The sequence below is a fragment of the Drepanopeziza brunnea genome (assembly GCF_022702325.1).
Source record: "Drepanopeziza brunnea f. sp. 'multigermtubi' strain 214-2 chromosome Unknown ctg13, whole genome shotgun sequence".
NCBI classification, from domain to species: domain Eukaryota; kingdom Fungi; phylum Ascomycota; class Leotiomycetes; order Helotiales; family Drepanopezizaceae; genus Drepanopeziza; species Drepanopeziza brunnea.
The window spans coordinates 1488900-1508437 of NW_027094076.1; the positions used below are offsets into that span (position 1 = coordinate 1488900).

General features: G+C 50.9%; 7 protein-coding genes across 7 annotated transcripts; 3 read left to right on the plus strand and 4 right to left on the minus strand.

Annotated features, from left to right (window-relative positions):
• Positions 1-53: 53 nt before the first annotated feature.
• Positions 54-1821, plus strand: L3040_007556 (uncharacterized protein; the record flags this gene model as incomplete). Its single annotated transcript, XM_007291238.2, has 3 exons — positions 54-56; positions 141-217; positions 267-1821. The coding sequence occupies 3 exons, from the start codon at positions 54-56 to the stop codon at positions 1819-1821; spliced, it is 1635 nt and encodes a 544-aa protein (XP_007291300.2).
• Positions 1822-3178: 1357 nt separating this feature from the next.
• On the minus strand, positions 3179-3931 carry L3040_007557 (uncharacterized protein; the record flags this gene model as incomplete). Its single annotated transcript, XM_007291237.2, has 1 exon — positions 3179-3931. The coding sequence occupies one exon, from the start codon at positions 3929-3931 to the stop codon at positions 3179-3181; it is 753 nt and encodes a 250-aa protein (XP_007291299.2).
• A 1480-nt stretch (positions 3932-5411) lies between these two features.
• L3040_007558 (uncharacterized protein) lies at positions 5412-7879 on the minus strand (the record flags this gene model as incomplete). The annotated part of the gene is made up of 5 exons (XM_007291236.2): positions 5412-5737; positions 5784-6099; positions 6175-6710; positions 7078-7776; positions 7828-7879. 5 exons carry the CDS (start codon positions 7877-7879, stop codon positions 5412-5414), a joined length of 1929 nt encoding a protein of 642 aa, XP_007291298.2.
• Positions 7880-9553: 1674 nt separating this feature from the next.
• L3040_007559 (uncharacterized protein) lies at positions 9554-12931 on the plus strand (the record flags this gene model as incomplete). Its single annotated transcript, XM_066154906.1, has 2 exons — positions 9554-11891; positions 11949-12931. 2 exons carry the CDS (start codon positions 9554-9556, stop codon positions 12929-12931), a joined length of 3321 nt encoding a protein of 1106 aa, XP_066010790.1.
• Positions 12932-13633: 702 nt separating this feature from the next.
• L3040_007560 (mitochondrial 37S ribosomal protein mS38) lies at positions 13634-14775 on the plus strand (the record flags this gene model as incomplete). Its single annotated transcript, XM_007291234.2, has 2 exons — positions 13634-13952; positions 14009-14775. The coding sequence occupies 2 exons, from the start codon at positions 13634-13636 to the stop codon at positions 14773-14775; spliced, it is 1086 nt and encodes a 361-aa protein (XP_007291296.1).
• Positions 14776-15472: 697 nt separating this feature from the next.
• On the minus strand, positions 15473-16662 carry L3040_007561 (uncharacterized protein; the record flags this gene model as incomplete). The annotated part of the gene is made up of 3 exons (XM_007291233.2): positions 15473-15735; positions 15808-16178; positions 16433-16662. The coding sequence occupies 3 exons, from the start codon at positions 16660-16662 to the stop codon at positions 15473-15475; spliced, it is 864 nt and encodes a 287-aa protein (XP_007291295.1).
• Positions 16663-17906: 1244 nt separating this feature from the next.
• L3040_007562 (uncharacterized protein) lies at positions 17907-19492 on the minus strand (the record flags this gene model as incomplete). Its single annotated transcript, XM_007291232.2, has 2 exons — positions 17907-17978; positions 18026-19492. 2 exons carry the CDS (start codon positions 19490-19492, stop codon positions 17907-17909), a joined length of 1539 nt encoding a protein of 512 aa, XP_007291294.1.
• Positions 19493-19538: the final 46 nt, after the last annotated feature.

Sequence of the window (19538 nt, forward strand, 5' to 3'; positions counted from 1 at the left end):
TCAACTGCCACTCGATCAACACCGTTAGGAAGGAATTTTTTTTTTCTTTGGATATGGTAAGTGAAAATATGCAGTTGTGCCCTTCGATTCCAGATGTTGAGATCACTGCACGTACAATGGCTAACATGGCACCAATGCAGAGTCAACTAGACCCTTTGCCCCGCGACCTGCCTTTCCGTATAATCTCAAAAACCATAGGAAGAGGAGCATATGCATCGTATGTCTTCAAGCACATACATCGGAAGATTCTGTACTCATTGAATCAGCATCAAAAAGGCAATTCCGCCCACAGATACAACCCCCGTCTTCGCAGTCAAGTTCATCCACAAAGCGTACGCGGTAAAGCATGGCCGCATATCAGCAAAGCAAATCGCCATGGAGGTGTCCCTCCATTCGCATATTGGCCAGCATCCCAACATCATAGAATGGTTTGCCACCGGCGAAGATGCGGTCTGGAAATGGATTGCCATGGAGTATGCAGAGGGTGGGGACCTATTCGACAAGATCGAGGCCGATGCGGGGGTCAGCGAGGATATCGCACACTTCTACTTCATGCAGTTGATCAGCGGCGTCAATTACATGCACTCGAAGGGCGTGGGCCATCGTGACCTCAAGCCGGAGAACATATTGCTTTCGGAGAGAGGAGATCTCAAGATTGCGGACTTTGGACTGGCTACGCTTTTCGAATACCAAGGAGCGACGAAGATGAGTAGCACGATGTGTGGGAGCCCGCCATACATTGCTCCGGAAGTCATTTCTTGCTCTAGGAATACCCAATCGAGAAATGTGTCGAACGCAGCTGGCTATTTGGCAAACAAGGTGGATATCTGGTCTTGCGGCGTGGTTCTGTTCGTCTTACTGGTTGGGAATACTCCATGGGACGAGCCGACATCGCAAAGTTGGGAATTCGAAGAATATTTAGGCAAGAATGGACGAAGTACGGACGAACTCTGGCAAAAGCTACCACCTACTACACTCTCATTACTCCGCGGGATGATGAACGTAGATCCCAATAAACGCTTCAACTTTCACCAAATCAAGCAACATCCCTGGTACACCCGCCAGAATCGCCTGGTAACTGCAGAAGGTAGATCCAAAGACCCTCTCCGCCTTGCCACCGAAATGCTTGAGAACCTGCACATCGACTTCAACAAGCAGCCTACCCTCTCCCAACGAGCCCGAGGGAGCCAAGACGCAATGGACATCGACTCCGACAACCAGCGCCCGCGCTTCTCCTTCACACAGCCGGAAACGCCCATCAACGACATCCTCTTCGATTGGGAGCGCATCCCCCGCGCCCATGCCAATGCCTTCAGCGCCAGCCAGCCAACTACTGCCCACGAGAGCGGCATCTGCACCATGACCAACGGCGCCGCGCACCCTCTCGAGTCTCTCGCCGACGAACCGAGCATGAGCCAGTTCGCAGCCGTGCCCGCCGTACCGATGAGCCTGACGCAGCACGCGCGCCAGTTCCGAGATATTGTGCCGAACTACTCGCTCACGCGCTTCTTCTCGCAGCTTTCGGCGCCCTTGCTGCTGCAGATGCTAAGCGAGGCCCTGCACCAACTCAACGTTCCCATCCCGCCCGTGGCTCAGATGCAAGGTCGCCAGCACGCCGGCTGGATCAAGGTCAAGACGGTGGATGGCAGGCAATGTAGTCTGAGCGGTGATATCGTGGTCGACACGTACATCACCGGCGAGGCGGAGCTGCTCGAGGTGCGCTTTGTGAAGGTCAAGGGCGATCCGCTGGAGTGGCGACGCTTCTTCAAGAGTGTGGCCGTGTTGTGCGGCCCGGGTGTTTACAAGGGAGAGCAGCAGTGAAGTGAATTGAGGTTGAAGCATATCGGATGGATAATTATTTGCATATCGGAACCTTCAACCGTGGGATTGGATTGGGTTGGACTGGATTGGAGTGTGAGTGAGTGAATCTGGCGTTTTACATACATACCTACATACATGAGACTTTGGACTTCGCAAGGCTTTGCGAGGAGGGACATGGATGGGCGTTGCAGTCAGTGGGTACCCGAGTCTTACCAAAACTCCCTAACTAATAAAAAAGATATGCGATAGAGCGAGGACCGTTTCCTGATTAGCTTCGTCCTCTTTGTTTGCTACGTACGTACGTCCTGGATATGATCAAAATGGCATCTCCCAGCCAGACCTCCGAGCCACAATTTCGTGTATATATATATATATATATATATATATTCCCTCAAAGAGAGCCGCCGCCTCCATCCTGCAAGAGTAGTTCAGTTGTAATACTCACCTACTGTACCCACAAACTTTACCATTCTCTCCTCTCTCCTCTTTTTTTTCCACCACCACCACCACCACCACCACCCCCCCTTATCAAGCACCCAACGGCCAGTCGATGAAATAAGATGAGATGAGATGAGATAGATATCTGAACCACCCGCACTAATCATTTTCCTTTCACCACTAGCCAGTCACTTTGGTCACAGGTCACGAGCTACGAGCTACAACTCGTGATTCGGGATCGGGGATTTTGGATTTTGGATGAACTGATTCGGTTCGAATAGAATCGAAAATGAATGGAAATTTTTTTTTAGATAACTATATCTATATAATAATAATTTATAAATAGACAATAGTCCGATGATATTGATGAATTGATTGGCATTGCCGAAGAAGCATGGTGATACATTTACATCGTACGTAGGTAGTATATTAATCCTAGTATGTATTTGGGGTAGGTAGGGTAGGTAGGTAGGTAGGTAGGTAGGTAGGTAGGTAGGTAGGTAGGCAGGCCGCAGCCCCGATGGAGAATGTCCCATAAAGATAGATAAGATACGTGTTTACATACCTATATACATGAATATACAGTCCATATAGATTCGTACTTACATATATACTCGTATGTACATAGAGACAGAGAGGCATGATATGATATGATGAAACAGCCCCGTCCCCGTCCCCGTTCCCGTCCCGTTTGAAAGGACCAATCCCGATGTTAGGGAAGCAATATTCTCGGGACATCAGTGATTCGTGCATATACAAACCCAAAACCAAGCCGAAGCCCAGGTTAAGCGCTGGTTACCTAATAGCCACCATGCTTTTGTCGTCTTTCAAGATATTCTATCGAGCAATGCTCGTCCCAAACGCCACGTCGAGAAATCGACAGTAAAGACTCCCCGGAAAAGGCAAAGATAATACGCTCTTAATGGTACCTCGGCACCATCATCTGGCCGGAGTCCAAGAACCCGCTCTCCAGCCTGGGACTCCACTCCCGCACATCCTGTTCACGCTCACGTTCACGATTCGGCTCCTGCTCCCACTCAGATGCTCGCCACCTCTCCTCCCTATACGGCCCGCCCTCAAACGGCACCACTCCTTGATCCTTTCGGAAGTGCAATAAGTTCGCCCTCAGGCACCCCAATCCCAAGACGCCCTCGCCTACCCATCGATCCACCACGCCGGCGATCCGCCGAAAGCCCGCTGTGTGCCCGCCACACCTCCTCGCCTCGAAGCCACAGAGCACGAAAAGGTAGCAATGGATGAGCTCGTGGAAGAAGGCACTCAGTAGCAGTCGTCTATCGTACTTCTCGTCTCTTAAGATCGGCTCGCTTAACACGATCAGGCATTCGTACCCGTCGCCGTCATCACGACGACGGAGGGCAGTGGTGCCGATGAGTTCGGTGGAGTAACGAGGGGCGGATGACCATTCCCACTCGACTCTGCCTGAAAGCACCCCGGAGAAGAAGAGGAGGTTGGTGGAGTGCAGGATCGAGGCGAGGGCAATGTCGTCAATGGGGAAGGGTGAGTGGATAAGCGAGCGCAGGATACGGGAGTGTTTCGTGTGAGCGGGGAGACGCGAAGAGACGGTTTCGACGAGGTGCGCGGCCTCTGAGTCGAATCTGTCTAGCGTGTGATCGTCTTGGAGGGAAGAGTAGGGCTGTGGAGTGTCGGACATGATAGAGTTCCCGGAAGGGGTACGCTCCATTGTTATGCCCACGTTTCCGTGGTCGACTTGAAAAGAAGTGACCGTGATCATTGGCGAGGGGGACGACCATGGTGTTTGTGATGGTTGGACAGCGTGAGGCAGTGAGATGTGTAGGGGTCGAGAGTATGGCTGATAATGATGTTGCTCGTTATAAGGTTGACGGTTACTGTGCTGCTCGTTCTGGAGCCGTCGAGAACGTGACTGAGAATTGGGCCTGACATGGCGATGCCTTCTTGACGATGATCTGCTGCTACGGCTGCTTTCTGGGTTCAAGCTCCTTTTCAGGAAAACCGCCATGAAGAATCAAGGAACATATATGAAATGGAGGATGGAAGTACGAATCGCGACAGGTGCATCGAAGATCAAAACGAACCGAAATTTTTAGCAAGCATAGACAGCAAGGAGATGGATACAGAGAGATGTGATTGTGTGCCAACGCGATTGTCTTTATATGCTCGTTAGCATTGAGCAGGCAGCGTTGATGCAGATGCAGATGTCGATGTTGATGTTGATGTTGATGTTGATGTCAATGGGGGAGACATACCCGTACGGAATGCTCAGGGTAAGAAACGAGGCGATGAAGTCCGTCCCGTAGAGTTGACTTGGCCAGGGTCGATGCCACACGCTAAGTAGCTGCCAAGCAGCCGTCGATCAGCCCTACCCTTCTGATTCGCCGTCAGCCATTTACTCCACTCACGGCACTCACTGCACCCACTCCACTCACTCCACTCACCCCACTCCCACTCCACTCACACCCCACTCACTCTTCTGCTGCCATTCCGCCATTTGTGCCATTTCTGCCCCGAAACCTTCAGACGACGAGCGACGGGACACCGACACCAACACCAACACCGGCACTGACACCGACACCGACACCGACACTGACACTGACACCGACACCGTGCACTTCCCGGTACTTACCTTACCCAATGATCCTCGCCTCGCCTCGCCTCGCCTCGCCGCGCCTTGCCATGCAATTCAATGAGGACGACGGTTTCTCATCGCATCTCACCTGCATCCCCAATCAATCATCCATCGTACCAGGTCCGACAAACCCAGACACCAGGGCACACTACTACATGAGAGTGTTGTGCACTCGCCCCCTGGCAGAGATAAACTCTGACCTCACCAACTTTACAACCCATCCCAGGAACACGTGTAACAGCGCGCGACGGTGATGGATGCAGCTGCCTATCTATACGGTACCTTGTTTCTTTCTACGGATAATGCCCGCCCAATGGGTCGAGGTGGAACAGCGGACGGGGAAGGAGAATTATACGTCGTCGATGCCCCCACTGGCTTCCTCGACTCTCGAGGGGCTCCATCCATGCATGTCCTTGGATCCTAGCTCTCCACGTCGTCTTTCATGCCGTTTTACTGACCACCACAAACCTGGGATGCCTCCTGTCGTTTTCCCTTCCATCGTGCGAACATCCTCCCAAGAAGCACATCAAGTTGCAGCGAGTCCTAACCCACGCATCCACCTAACCTCGTTAGCGTTGGCTTCCAGAGCGCGCCCCATGGTTTCCGCATAAGTTCTCTCCGCTATTTCTATGCGTGCCTCTTCAGGCGTCTTGTTTCCAGTCTCTTCGAAGCTGTCTGCCGTAAAACCAGGCTTGGTGGTAAAGCTTAGCAGCCCGATCTTGTCACCGGTCCATAGAACCAGATCATCTTCGTTGACTCTTTTGTCCTCTCGCCCGTTATTGGTGTTTGCAAGTTTGATAACAATGTCCCCTGATCCAGGATGCATGTAGTTGTCGCCTAGAGTCCCGAAAACTTAACCATCATTAGCATATCAGCAAGCAGCGAGAGCTCTACGTACTTCCTCGTGGAGCCTCTTCAGAACCATGAGCAATATTCCATCTCCTCGCCTCAGTAAATCCGTCTCGCTCAAGCCATTTCAAATTACCGCCTCCGTCAGAAACAACAATCCGGGTTCCGTGATTCGACACGGACAACAATTTGGAACCGGACGAGGTCTGCCGGTTCTTCATCACAGAATCGTGAATATTGCCAGCAGCGGAATTAGAGGAGATGGTAGGGTACGGTGTTGACGACAATCCATACATCTCTAGAGAGCCTTTGCTGTTGTACTCCCCACAAGCGATGAGTGTCTTCCCGGGGCGGTTTTTGAACTCCTGTGGGCCAAGGAGTTAGCAATTGAAGGCCAATGCTGTGGTGGCCAAGCAACCGAAGTAAACAAAAAGCCTTACCCAAACTTGCTCCGTTGAAAGCTCACCCCGTCTAGCCAGATCCTTCTCCATTGATGCGAATGGAAACGGTAAAGACGCCATACTAGCCAACCTCGCACCAGAATGCATTGATCCCCTCAGCTTAGGGAAATACCTCCGGTCATAATTCAAGATACTCGGGAACCTACCAGCAACGTAAATCTCGCCATTGCCATCACACTCGCTTCCAGAGCTTGGGAGGTGTAGGATGCTGAGTGGCTTCGAATGGCTGAGGTGGGTATAGATGGGGCTGGCTTCTGGATTGAGAAGGGCACGGAAGTCCAGGCTGTTGGATCTTTCTACATAGCCGAACATTGTATCGTAGGAGTCGAGATGATCGGAGTCACTGTCTGCTGGCCCTGAGGCTCTGCGAGCTCGAGAATCGTGGAGGTAGAGGAAACGGTCAGTGCCTACGGTAATGGGAACAGGATTCTTGGCTTCGGAAATAGCTGTGATCAAGCAAGGGAACTTCTCGTGGCTGATGACAGAAAGTGTCTCCAGGTCGACTTCAACAAGCCCTAAGTTTTCCCATTAGCTACAAGGCTCACTTGTGCTCTCCATATCTCGATTAAACCGGAAGAAAGCACAGGCAGGCAAAAGCAGTATAAAACTTGAAAGACTGTGAGGAGCTAAGTTGTAGTGATTGAGGGACGAAATGATGATAAAAATCCAGTACCACCGACCACCTGACGTGTCAGGGACGCGATCACAGCTCCTGAACACATTCAAGCTTACCTAGACGCAATGAAAGCGCCAGGATGCACGGATTTTCAAATATGCCCAAGGACATCAACTCCACACTTGTGACAATATAGGACGAATGGCACCTGACATGCTTCCTATGCCGTGAAAAGCATAAAACGGAAAGAAAGATATGGGACATACCGCTCTGTAATGCAAAGTAGGCCCGTTTCGACGAATGGTCCACGCTGACACATTCTACCACGCCATCTTTAAACACCTTCGAGCGCTTGGCATCCCTTTCCGGATTTGCGGGGTCCGTAGTTATGAGTCCAGACTTGCTTCTGGCCACGATGCTGCCTTGTCGACCCTGGGTACCCTTCAAATCCCAAAGACAGACACTTCCATCATCGAGGGGACCGACAGCCAAGGTAGCATCGTCCTCCCCAGCCGGTGTATAAAGAGCCATACCACGGACTTCTAAGTATTCGCGGTCGTTATTGTCCCTATTGTGCGGCTGCTCCATCCAGCTCGTAGAGATAGGGGCATTCCGCGCAATATACTCGGAATACCAGTCGACCTTCTCATTGGGGTAGCTGGGATCCCAGTTGGCTAGTATTCGTATCCGTTCATTTGATCGAGCCTTGAGATCGCGGGCTTCCCCTTGGGGTTCCACGAGTCGGGAGTCGCCGAGTCCATTTCCACTTGCCAGAGCGAGCGCTAGATCACGAAATTGGAGCTCTTGCGGCTCATAGGAAGTCAAAAGCTCGCGGCGGCGGCGCAGACTGGTAAGGAAATATGACCTGTTGAAGCATTGTTCTCGCCATAGAGCATCATCTCTGCCGAGGCTTAGGAATCTTTGGTTGACATGCTGCAATGTAACGATGTCTAGAGCATCAAGGACTGTATCGTTGAATTAGTTTTCGGAATAGTGTCCAAAAAGGGAGGAGTTACATCTAGCAACGTGGAGAATAATCTCTGAAGGAAGGGTATCGAATCTAGGCATCTTGGTGGAGTTGAAGGTTGAGAGACCGAGCGATTGTCTGAAAGCTGCAGCTCGATAGGTAAGGGGAGGGATGAAGTGGGGGTCAAAAACAGGTCGCTCTGATGCTCGTGCACAAACTCCTCTCGCCAAGGGGATCCTATTCAACGACACCGACAACGACAACAACATTCATCAGAGCCCCTTATCTTGAGTAGAGAGTTATCTGACAAAAAGTTGCTTGGTAACACCTCAAATTTTACCGTGAAGTCCTGGCTACGATGCTTTGGATATTCGGTCAACCTCAAAGTGGGGAGGAGGACTTTGTAAGCTCCCTGCTCAGTTGAAATCTTCCCCGGTATGCGCTCCAGACGTAGCCGCATTGTAGCTATTGTTTTGGCAGATTTAGAAGGATACTGCCTGGAAGTAGCAGTGGCTTTGGAGGCTGGTGGATAGGCTACTTCCGAGAACTGCCATGATGGATGGATAAAGAGAAGTATCAAAAGTCGGAGACGGTGAAGGCAATAAGATGTACCCCAGAGAGATGAGTTCATTACTGAAGTCTCTGGATGCGGCTAGGACTGGAACTTGAGGACAGCTAAGTAGGATTGTGGAGATGGTCTGCTAAAGAGTAAGTAAGTAAGCTTGACGACGAGGAGGCGAAGAAATGTAAGTCGTACTTGCCTGTATGCTGTTAGGTATCTGATACGATCGCGAGATTCCTTAAATACGTACCTTACCTCCCTATTTCCTTCGTGAAGTTATTGGCTTCCAAGTTGTTCTTGCTTTCGCTATGCTCTTGCTCTTGCTCTTGCCCTTGCTTCAAATCGACTTCATGGTCTCCAGTGCGAGTTGGACGCTCCATATCTCACTTGCAAAGAGACGAGCATGCCAATTTCTAAGACGGCTTTTCAAGTCCTTTCGTCCTCTCAGCGATGCATTGCAGCAGTTATATCGGCCTTCAGTCACCCGTCAAGTGGTGCTGCGAGACTGGACCACGGGCATTAGGGTGACTCGTATAGTTCTTGACGGCGCTGGACTTGCAATCTTCTTCCGCAGTCAAAAAATCTTAGGGCAACAGCAGCATAAGTAGCATTGAATTCGGCAAATCAAGTAACTGGGTCGGATTTGGGGTCAAGTTCAGATTGGTGGTGGTTAGGTTCGGAGAGGCCTGCGTTTTGGTTGGCTGAGAGGTCTGTGAGGAAACCAAACTCCTTTACTCGGTCCCATCGGCGTCAACAACAACACCAACACCAATCAGGTCAACACCAGCATTCACTCCAAAATTGGAGCTCTTTCATCTCCAATTGTGGGGCACCTTCACTGTGCAGTCTCTCGTTTACTACCTCCCGACACAGTCTCTACCTTTCTGCTCTACAATATCATCTCCGTCACTCTTTTCCCTCCCTCCTTCGACGTACCTTTGAATCTTCGCCGAACTCTTACCTGCGCCAGAATTACTTCCTCTGCAGACACGACACAAGCAATTGGTTCGCGAGTATCAAACACGGTCTGCAGCAGCCGTTCAGCACTCCACTTAAGTGTACTGATAGCTTCAAGGAAGGTCTTGCGCTTTCAGCCAACAGTGAGTAGATCGATGTTCTTTGACGATCTTGCGAAGCATAAGTGTAGCTTAACTAATCATTGTTGTTTCTACTTAGACTTATCGACGTCTTGAAAACCTGGCCATGCTTGACAATGGACTCGGAGACCTTATCTAGACGCGTCCATGATGGCCCTCCACCAAGAATAGATGCTCGCCCGCCACCAACCGACATTCAGCCCACCCTCATCAGTGTCGAAGATGGTTTCGCAACTTATCGTGAGAATTATCGAAAGTCTACGAACCCCTTTCGGAAGCAAGAGGACACGTCTGACTCTGATTCCTCTATATTACGATCCTCAGAGTCGGCTCAATCGATTGGAAAGCGCAAGGACACACCAACCAGAGCTGTCTTCAATGACTTACACACTGCATACTCTTCTATCATTTCTGGAACGGCTAGAAGTAGGGTTCGGAATCCCTCGAACAGCCAAGCGATTGCTGCCGAGGAGGACCACTCAATTGCTTTGCAGGAGCTAGACCCTTCGAGTCGACCCAAGGAAGCTTCATTCCGAGAAAACCCGCCATTGGTCCCCTTTCCTGCGGTATTGCCAAGAAGCAGAAGCTATGAGAGAGGTCATGACTTCCTGGGTGAAACAGATGAGTTTGCGGTCGCATACCTGGGGGAACCACTCAAGCCTAGCTTGCCAGAGCGAGACCCATCGGTGCTAAGCAGCCTCAAGAACGCCATCGCATCTATTGCGTCACCTTTGCCGTCTCACTGGCCAAAGGAGCGTCAGAACAGTGTGTTCGATCATGATGCGAGATCTTTGGAGGAGAGCCCGCATGATGTTTACTATGTGGAAGACAACTCAATCTACCACTCGAGCCATTATCATTCTGGTAGTCAAGCAGGCCCTCACGGTAAAAATGGCATAGGTAGTTCTAGCTACAGACACACAAGCAACCACTGTCCCTTGATTTTCCAGTCACCAACATTGCCGCCTTCTTCTCCTCCGCCGCCAATCGGCACACAACCCTACAAGTCCTCGAGACTGTTGAGCTCATCCACAAATATTTCGGTGCCGGAAGGAAGTACAATTGGAAACATTGTTCAGCACTATGTGAGCTCTGGAGGGCGGGAAGGAGACAAGAATAGTCATGAGCGACCTGGAATTCCAGCCCGTCAGCTGAATCTCTTCAACCCCCAAAACCCAAACAAACGTCAGTCACCTAGCTCTCCGCTATATGGACCACTTGAGCCTTCTGAACTTCGTGTCAAGAAGCAGCGAAAGACAGAGAACTACTTTGGGCAACCATACTCTCAATATGATCAGACAGAGAGTTCGGACTCTGCGATGCCTAAGTCATCGTCAATTGAAGTTCAACACGGAAATAGAGGCGCCGAGTACGGCCAAGGTACCAAAGATAGTCAAGACGACAGTGGCCAGTATGTCAACGAGTCTAGCTCAGACGTTGCAAATTCTACTTTGCCTAGTCTTCCGCGCATCAGCCACAAAAACTCTCATCGATACAGCCAAGCCAGAAACTCGTTGCAGCGTACAGGTCCAAATCACAGTGTATATGATGACGGATTAGGCTATGCTCGAAAGCCCCTCGAACGAGAAGTTAGCGAGGCATTGAGACGTGCAAGTGGCTACAGTGCGTATAGTGTGGATAGTGTTTCGTCCTCGCTCCTGGACTTTGGTGCGATCATCAACTATGGCAAGAACCCAGCGAACCAAAGCCTGGTGAAGCTCACTGAAGGACAGAATGGCAAAGGCAAAGGGCATGCACATTCGGTAGGTCAGCATGGTGGAGTACACATCGTGGACAAGCAAGGGACGGGCTTTTACGATGAAAGTGCAATTCCATCCGATTGGATCAACTCTCATCAGAGTATTCGAGTTCCAATCAACCACAATGTCGCCAACCATGATGTTTGCCCCGACTTTCCTCCAGCCCCTCCTACGGCTATGGGAGCACAAAAATCACGCAACAGACGCTCTACTCCGGACAGTGATGCCAATGACTGGGAGACTGTCGGAGAGGCGGAGAGTGCTTTTGGGCTTTTCTACGGGGACGAAAATGACCCAGGAATGCTTGGAGGTGCCTTCCATCGAGCTGGCAGCAGCATAGCAAATACTTCTGATGCTGGCTCTTCGAGCATGGCTATCGCAGAGCTCGAAGACTTCGGCTCGACAGACAGAATCGCACAACACCCGGGTTCAATTCAATACTCTGGCGATTACCGTCAGCGAGAGGTGAAGAAGCTCAAGGCCAAGGTGCCAGTCCTCATGCCTGTCTTCCAAGAGCACAAGGTCAACGGATATCTTGCCGATTCAATGAGACTTCGGCAGCCTCAAAGTCCGGCCTATTTCCAGAGCCCACCGCCACTCTCAGAGAACCATAAGCACCCGTTCAATTCATCACCGCCGGACGTCGCACGAGTAATCACACCCAAGAGTATTCTCCGTAGCTTTCTCTCCCCAGGTGGGCCCAAGGAAAAAAATGAGACCAGTAAGTCGAGGAAGGCTGAACAGAGATCAGACTCAGAGTGGAGAGACAGCTACCGCCAACATGGGCCTTACATCAGCACTCAGATCCACCCGTTCGCTCGTCAAGGTATCAATCATGACCGAGATCGACCAAACTCGTATGCGTATGTTGTGGATCATGCCCATGATGAGAGCATGCCTGCTATGAGCAGCAGCGAGCCTCCTGCTACTTCGGCCAAGTCGCGCTCTGATAAAGACAAGATGCCCCTCGAGGAGCTGAATGATGAGGTTGCGAATCTTATCGGTAAGAAGAGACCTGTGTTCCCTACCAGAATCGAGCCAGCATCAGCTCGTCGGCCTCCAGGTGCCTTTTATCAAGGAGTGCGGACGGTCTCGGACCAACCTCGCGTTGTATCTAACCAAAATGATGGCTTTGCAAAAATTCTAGGAAACCGCAACGCATCGAAGACGTATGCAAGCAAGACTCTACGCCCGCTCTCTCTAGTTGCAGACCGACAGCCATCTACCCCAGTCAGCTCCACCATCCACAGCCCATACGTTGAACCAAATACATTTGTCTACCGCTCTCCACTTGCTCCACTTAAGGTCAGAACATGGGAAAAATTGTATTCAGTTTCGCGCCTATTTGAATTCAAGGAGAGAGCAAAGGCTGATGGTTTCCATAATTCCCGATCCACCATCTCAGCTGATGAGAGCGAAAGACTTGCGCGCCGGCATGTATACGAGCCTCCGAGACTGATGTCGCGAGACGGACGAGGAGGGAGTATCTATAACAGTTTGAGCAGAAAGAGCAAGATTTCCTGGGTTGCCTTTGCTATCTGCGCTATCTTCCCACCCGCCTTGGTCCTGTACTCACTCGGCGTACTGGACTGTGTCATGGCTTCGTACAGCGAGAACGAGTTCTACGAGTTTGGAAAAAAGCAGAAGAAATGGGCGATGATCGTGATGGGCATTGAGCTCTTGGTGATTGGCATCTTGGTCGCTGCAGCCGTTGGCCAGTATCTACGCAAATAGGGTCAGGGTCCTGCAGCGGGAGCATTGCAGAGGAGCAGAGTTCAAATGGTTTTCAGGGATCTATCTCATGTTTGCTGAGCGGTCAGGTCAGGGTGAGACTTCGGAGGTTGGGTTATTACGAAATGGTTGAATGGCGATTTTGTATGAGTTGATTACCTTATGGCTAGGGACGATTGATACCTCGGGCACTACAAATGTGAGAAAATTGCAATAGTTGGTTCTTTGCGTGTTTGTCTTTCCCCAACACTTGACGCTGAATTTTCCCAAGTTGGGTCGTTCCATGGAGCTGGAAGCTGGTATTAGGAAGCTCCATTATGAGTTTCTTTCGCATGAGTAGGCAGGCGATGGTTGAATTGCGTTGGGTACTTATAAGTCTGAAATAGCGACGCATCCGATTTCTACAGTAGTAAGTAAAGTCAAGAATTATATAGCGCATAGGTGAATAATGATCATTGGGGGAATCACATCATTGACCAAATTATGATTTCTGGAAATTTACCTACTCACGTGCACTAACAGAGTACCGGTAGCGTACAAAAGCCAGGGTCTGGTGGCTGGCTACCTCACAAACCTTAACCCCATTGTCCTGGATCACGAAATCATACATCCACTCTCCATCCAACCTACGACCACGACTACGACGACCACCACCACCTTATCCTACGCTCTTTACACAGAACGGGAACACAGAACGGGGAGGGCATGTTCTCTTCTTCCCTCCGGCGGGTAGCCCGCGCGGTATCACAACCGCCCACTGCCTCGTTCCTCCCCTCCTCCGCAGCTCCGCCAGCGGTCTCCTCCCATATACTCAGTTACCACTCTCGCCGACACTCCTCCTCCAATCCCTCTAGGCCAGCCGATGGCTCCAGTGGAATAAACGAGATAGCGGCAGCTCCGGCAAAGTCGAAACGGTCCAAAAAGGTGGCGAAAGACGTTGCGAAGGATGCTACAGTCAAGGGTAGAGATGAGGCATACGCACATCTACCCAGTGTGCCGAGTACGCATCATATTGCTCCTATGCGTGAGTATCCACAGTCTTTAGTCTAAATATCAAGGAGAGAACCTAACGCCTAGCAGAAATCAGCGCATCCGCCTTCTTCGCTCTCCACCGCCCCATGTCCCTCACGCAGAGCATCCCAAGGATAGTAACAGACGCCGCTTTCGCCTCGATCTTCACGGCCAAGACCAAAGCAAACAAATCTTCCCAATTCATCCCACTGATCTCGGAAGATCATGACAACTATCACAACCTAGCGATGTCCTCCCGCGGAATAGGAGAGGTCAAAATTGAGGTGCACGAAGAAAAGTGGAACCAAGAGACAGACGATGTTCGAGCTGGTATAACACCAGAATCGTACCGCCAGCTCTCTGCGGAGACTACGAACCTGGACCCAACTGCGGAGGATAGTTCGGTTAATTTCCCGAAACACCTTCTCGTAGGGCGCTACAAGCCATTCCACCCTCCTGCCCCTCCGACGCCGCAAAATACGCCCGAGTCCTTAGCAGCAGGCGCAGAAGCCGCACAAGAGATCCAAGCAGAGCTCCCGCAACCGAGGATATATACCGCCATGCTCACAATCGAGGAGTCGACGGACGCCAACGGCGACGTCACATACATGGCGCACTCATCCCCGCTCATCGAAGACGCGCCCAAGGCGGGCCCGCAGAAGTTCCTGGAGCGCATGAAACAGCGACAGGAACAGTATCGAATACAGCGAAGCGAGGAGACTGATATGCTGGCGATTAGTGTGAAGAGGCAGCGCAAGCTGAAGATGAAGAAGCACAAGTACAAGAAGCTGATGCGGCGGACGAGGAATCTGAGGCGCAGGTTGGACCGGAACTAGACGGACCTGGTCTCGGTATATGTTTATTTGCATTGGTACTGGGGGCTTGGGTCTGGCTTTCTTTTTCTTTTTCCTTGAGCTTGACCGGTAAATTTGGAATTCATGCATCAGGAGCATATCTGCATCACCTCTCTGTGAGGCTTCTTTTCAATAAATACCGTTCTCTCTACTTATTATATTACGAGAAAAAGACCTGGGGTCGGAGGTGAAGTGAGTGAGTGATCTTTTCGTCTATGTTTAAAGCATCTTTCCCAAATGACAAAATACAAGCCCAAGTATGTCATCAGAAACAGCGCGTTGTTGTTTTCTTATCATACCTTCGAGTTTCCTCCGAGGCGCCGAGAGCAATATGATGCAGTGGCTATCATACAATGGGATTTTGACTCCTTTCCTTCCTTCCTTAACACCCCTTCCGTATGTGCCCGTAACCGTGAAAAACAACGCAGAGGGGCCAATCCCAATGATATCCCGCCAGGTCCCCGAACACCAGAGAATACCGTATGTAGTACATTCATACAGGCCTCAATCTCAAAATTATGATTATGCCATAAGTGTAACGAGTTCCAGCCTTCGGGGTGAATTTTGATTGGAGTGGCTCTGGTCCCAGAAGAAGTCCTCGCTCAGAAAAGGATTTAGTTCTAGTCTGTAGCTGGCTGTACGAAGAGAAATTTTAGCAAGCTGAGTGTGAGAATCAAGCTCAGATGGCGAAGCAGGTTAGGCCCACAAGGCCTATCATCACCCAGTACCCGCTGGCCTCGGCAATGCTGCGGATGGCTGCCGAGGCATCCTCGGTTCCGCCAGCTGCGGTGGTGCCGTTGGGGAGGGTTCCGTTGATGAGAATGGTGCTTGTGCCGTTGACGTCGGCGACAGTGACCAAGGACTGGTTCAGCTTAAAATAGTCACCATCGCCGATGAGAATATCGAGGAAGGTGGAGTTGTTGTTGTCGTCGCAACCACAGACTGTGTCATGTTAGCATGGGTGTTTCCGACAATCCCGATACCAAGGAACCCTGATGGTGGAGAGTTACTGACCAGAATATTCAGCGCAGAGACAGATGACGGGCTTCGTCTCGTTGACACCTTCATTCTGTCTGACTAGAATTCTAGCCATCTGCACGTCACGAGTAGGAGTCGTCGTGTTTTGGGCAGTGCGGTTGCGGAACGAGTATGGATTGCTGTAAGGGTACGAGTAGGCACCGTAGAGCCACAGGCCCGGGTAGATGGCCAGCAAACCAACACCTAGGAATACAGGGGCAATTCCCAATGGTGATCTGGAGCCAGATCTGTATGGTGTCGTAGCTCCTCCGCCATAATACCCGCCATAGACGGGTCTGGCGCCTGAACCAGTCCTTGTAGAGCCTCCTGCGTTTGAGCTCGACGAGCCTTTGCCTGATGATGTGGAACTATACTTGTTAGTCTGTCTGCCTGGGAGGAGAGAAGACGATAACCATTTTTGGTCCTGGGAAGAGTAAGAGAAGAGAGAGGTAGACTGGTGGTAACGACAGCCGCTTCGTATGTAGGTCCTCCTGCACACTATGCGCAGCCAAATGGACCGACGCCGAAGCACTGCCTCCAGCCTCCACCTCATCTCCTCCTCCAAGCAGCGAAATGTCACCCGCCATATTCTCTCTCTCTCGGACGAGGATTCGGAACATACCCAGATGAAGTGCCTCCTCCTTTGCCAGACGACGATGAAGAGCCTCCTTTGCCACCGCTTGCTCCGCCACCCTTTCGCTTCCAGAGATCGCTGACTGCGCTGACGGGTGCGAAGATGGACTCTGCTTCTGCGACGGCCTCGCGCCGTTGGTTGTCGGTGGTGAGGGGTTGGGGGTGCGCGATTGTCGGGGCGAGGAGACAGGCTACTGCCAGCGTCGAGAAGAACTTCATCGTGGAGTCCTCTCCGTTGTTTTATGATGGGAGAAAAGGGAAGTGCTGGTCGGCAGCAAGGAAGAGAAGTCCGAAGATCTGAGTTGATTGATGCAGGGTAGAGGTTCTTGTGTGTGGATGCGTTTCTCGAATTGAATTGGTGGTGTGAATGTTGGATGTGTCAAGGCGGGTGTCGCGATGAGGTGGGTGGGGTTGAGGTTGAGGGTATGGGTAGGGATAGGGATAGGGATAGGGATTTAGTATGTATGTATGTATGTGAGAGAGAGAGAGTGTGTGTGTGTAGATAGGTATGTGTATAAATGTAATAAAATATGGGGAATGGGAAAGGGCAGCTGTTCAACCTTGAGTGTGCTATGCTGTTCTGTGCGATGGAAAGTCCTCAATAGAATAATCAGTTGGATTGAATGCGCCTCGTCCCATGCCTTGGCTGGTCTGCTTGCCTTTGCCTTTGCCAAGGACATGACACGTCGGAGCTTTTACTTGAATTCAAAGCTGATGATCCGCGTTACCGTTGTACCGTATATCAATGACCCGAAGACGTACGGCTTGAGCCTATCACGTCCACAGATAGCCATCACAGTCGCATTCAGGATGATCAAGCCCAAGTCCAAGCCCAAGCCCAAGTCCAAGCTGCGCCTTGGTTGAATGGAGGTCTGAAAGATGCGGAGGTCGGGCATTTCTTGGCATAAGTCATGTACTTCAAGTAACACAATCCAAATGTCCGGGTCATTGAGCGTGGCGAATTCGGGAAGGGCGAGCAATAGAGAACTACTACCGGTACGTAACTTGGCTACTTGAGTATTGATAACTCGATAAGCAGACATAACCTGGGGTAATACAGTCCAGTACAGAAAGGTATTTTCATCTGATTGGATATTCGCCACTAACTGGCGGAGAGCCCTGCAGATCAGACCGGTGCTTAAAAACTGGGGGTGCTGATCTACGGTACAGTTTCAATCAGGTGACGCTGTAGAGGTATTAATGAAGTGTCAGAAAGTTCGAGAATAATGGTACGCAACAGAGGGCAGAGGCAACCCGGATGCGAGTGTGGGGTGGTGAGGATCCGTCTCCAGGCTAGAAACCCAACAGAACAACCAAGATCACCTCATGTTCACTAGAACTTCAGAAGTGTACCCCCATGCTGGCCTTCAGCCAAGCAGGATATATCCCAAAATGCAAGCAATGACATTTATATCTTCTAGTCCTAAATTTGGCTTTTCGACTCCGACATGGCCGTGGTCCCACTACAACTCCTTCTCCAGGACTGCCGGAGCCGTAATCGTCTTCCCCTTGAGCTTTTCCAATCCCTCTCCACCCTGTGACCATGTTAGTATTGTCTAGACGGAAGCAACAGATAACTTACGTAGCTGATCAATGGCGAGACCTCAATGCCATCAGCACTGCCCTCACTGATGACCGTGGCACCGGCAGCCTGTGCCCACCGCTTTCCTTGGTCCATGATATCCTTCTTACTGGTATCTGGATCATCCTCACCTGTACCTCTAGCATTCTTTAGCGGCGAGAACTCGTCCTCTCGCTTAACCTCCATGCAAGCGAACTGCTCGAGCTTGAGCAATGGGAAGCAGTCGAAGACGAATTGCTCCAACTTGATTCCATTGGGCTTCTCTGGCTTGATCGTAGTTCCCTTATCGGTATCCACATACGGGATCTTCTTGCGGGCAACGTGGTGAGGGAGCTTGTGTGCCCATTCTGGGATCGATTCGAGGAAGCGGAATGAGTAATAGTGGTTGACGATGTTTGCGGCCCTGAACTTGAGGACATCAGGTTGCTTGGCATCCTTTGCCTCGGCAGTCTCCTTGTCGATTTCGGAATACTCGACGACATCTGGCTTGCCATTCTTGAGAAGAATGAGACCGACAGACTCGGTAGCATTGCGCTTTCGGACAACCTTCGTGGCAATGTCGACGTCTTTTGAGGCAGCAAACCCGATGAAGACCGGGTCTGCTACCTTCACCAGGCAGTTATCCACACAGTAAGCGTGGATGTGCTCGATACCTCGCTTTCGCATGTCACTCATAACATTGGATGTGACCAATGCCTGGTAGATGCCTCCATTTCCATCAGGAGCCACAGCAACCTTCCCCTTACTCTCCAGCAGGATCTTTCCATCATTCGAGATACAAGGTAAAACTCCTTGCTCGAAAATCACAATATTCTCCTTCTCGAGTCCGAAATAGTCGTTCTCCTGGAAATATTTCTCGGTGGGGCCTCTTGTAGGACCACTGGTCATGACATACCATGGAACCACGACCTCCCCCTTTCCTCCCTTCTTCTGTGCCAGCTTTTGTACTTTACGAATCCGTTCTGCTTGAATCTTGAATAGCGACTTCTCGGATGGCAGACCGATGTTGAAGCAGCCTTTGGGATCTGAGCTTCCTAACCGGGTGCCTTGCCCACCAGCCATAAGCACCACACCGACTTTATTGGCAGCAATCAAGTCCAAGCCCGAGTCGTACCACTTCTCGATATCTTCTGTCTTTGAGTCAAGGATACTGGCGGTAGCAGATTCGGGGAGGGGCTCGAGGCCAGTTCCCTTCTCTGCATCTTTCGTTTCGGCGGGAGGGTTGAGGGCTCGGTCGGTGATGGTGTTTATGTGCTCGGGGTCGAAGGAGGATAGTTGCTCGAAGAGAGTGGCTTTCTCTGTAGTGCTGAGTGTCTCGTAGAAGGCAAAGACTTGCTCTTGTTTCGCCTTGGTGTACTTGTCCTTGAGCTCTTGGAGTTCTTCGGCTGTGGGCTCTCGATGAGGGGTTGCCGCTTCGCTGTTCCCGGTGACGTGCATCTTGTGCAGAACGTTTTTGACAGCTTCCATGATGGCGAGTGTTGTTTGCAAGAGTGTTAATATTAGGCAAAGAAAT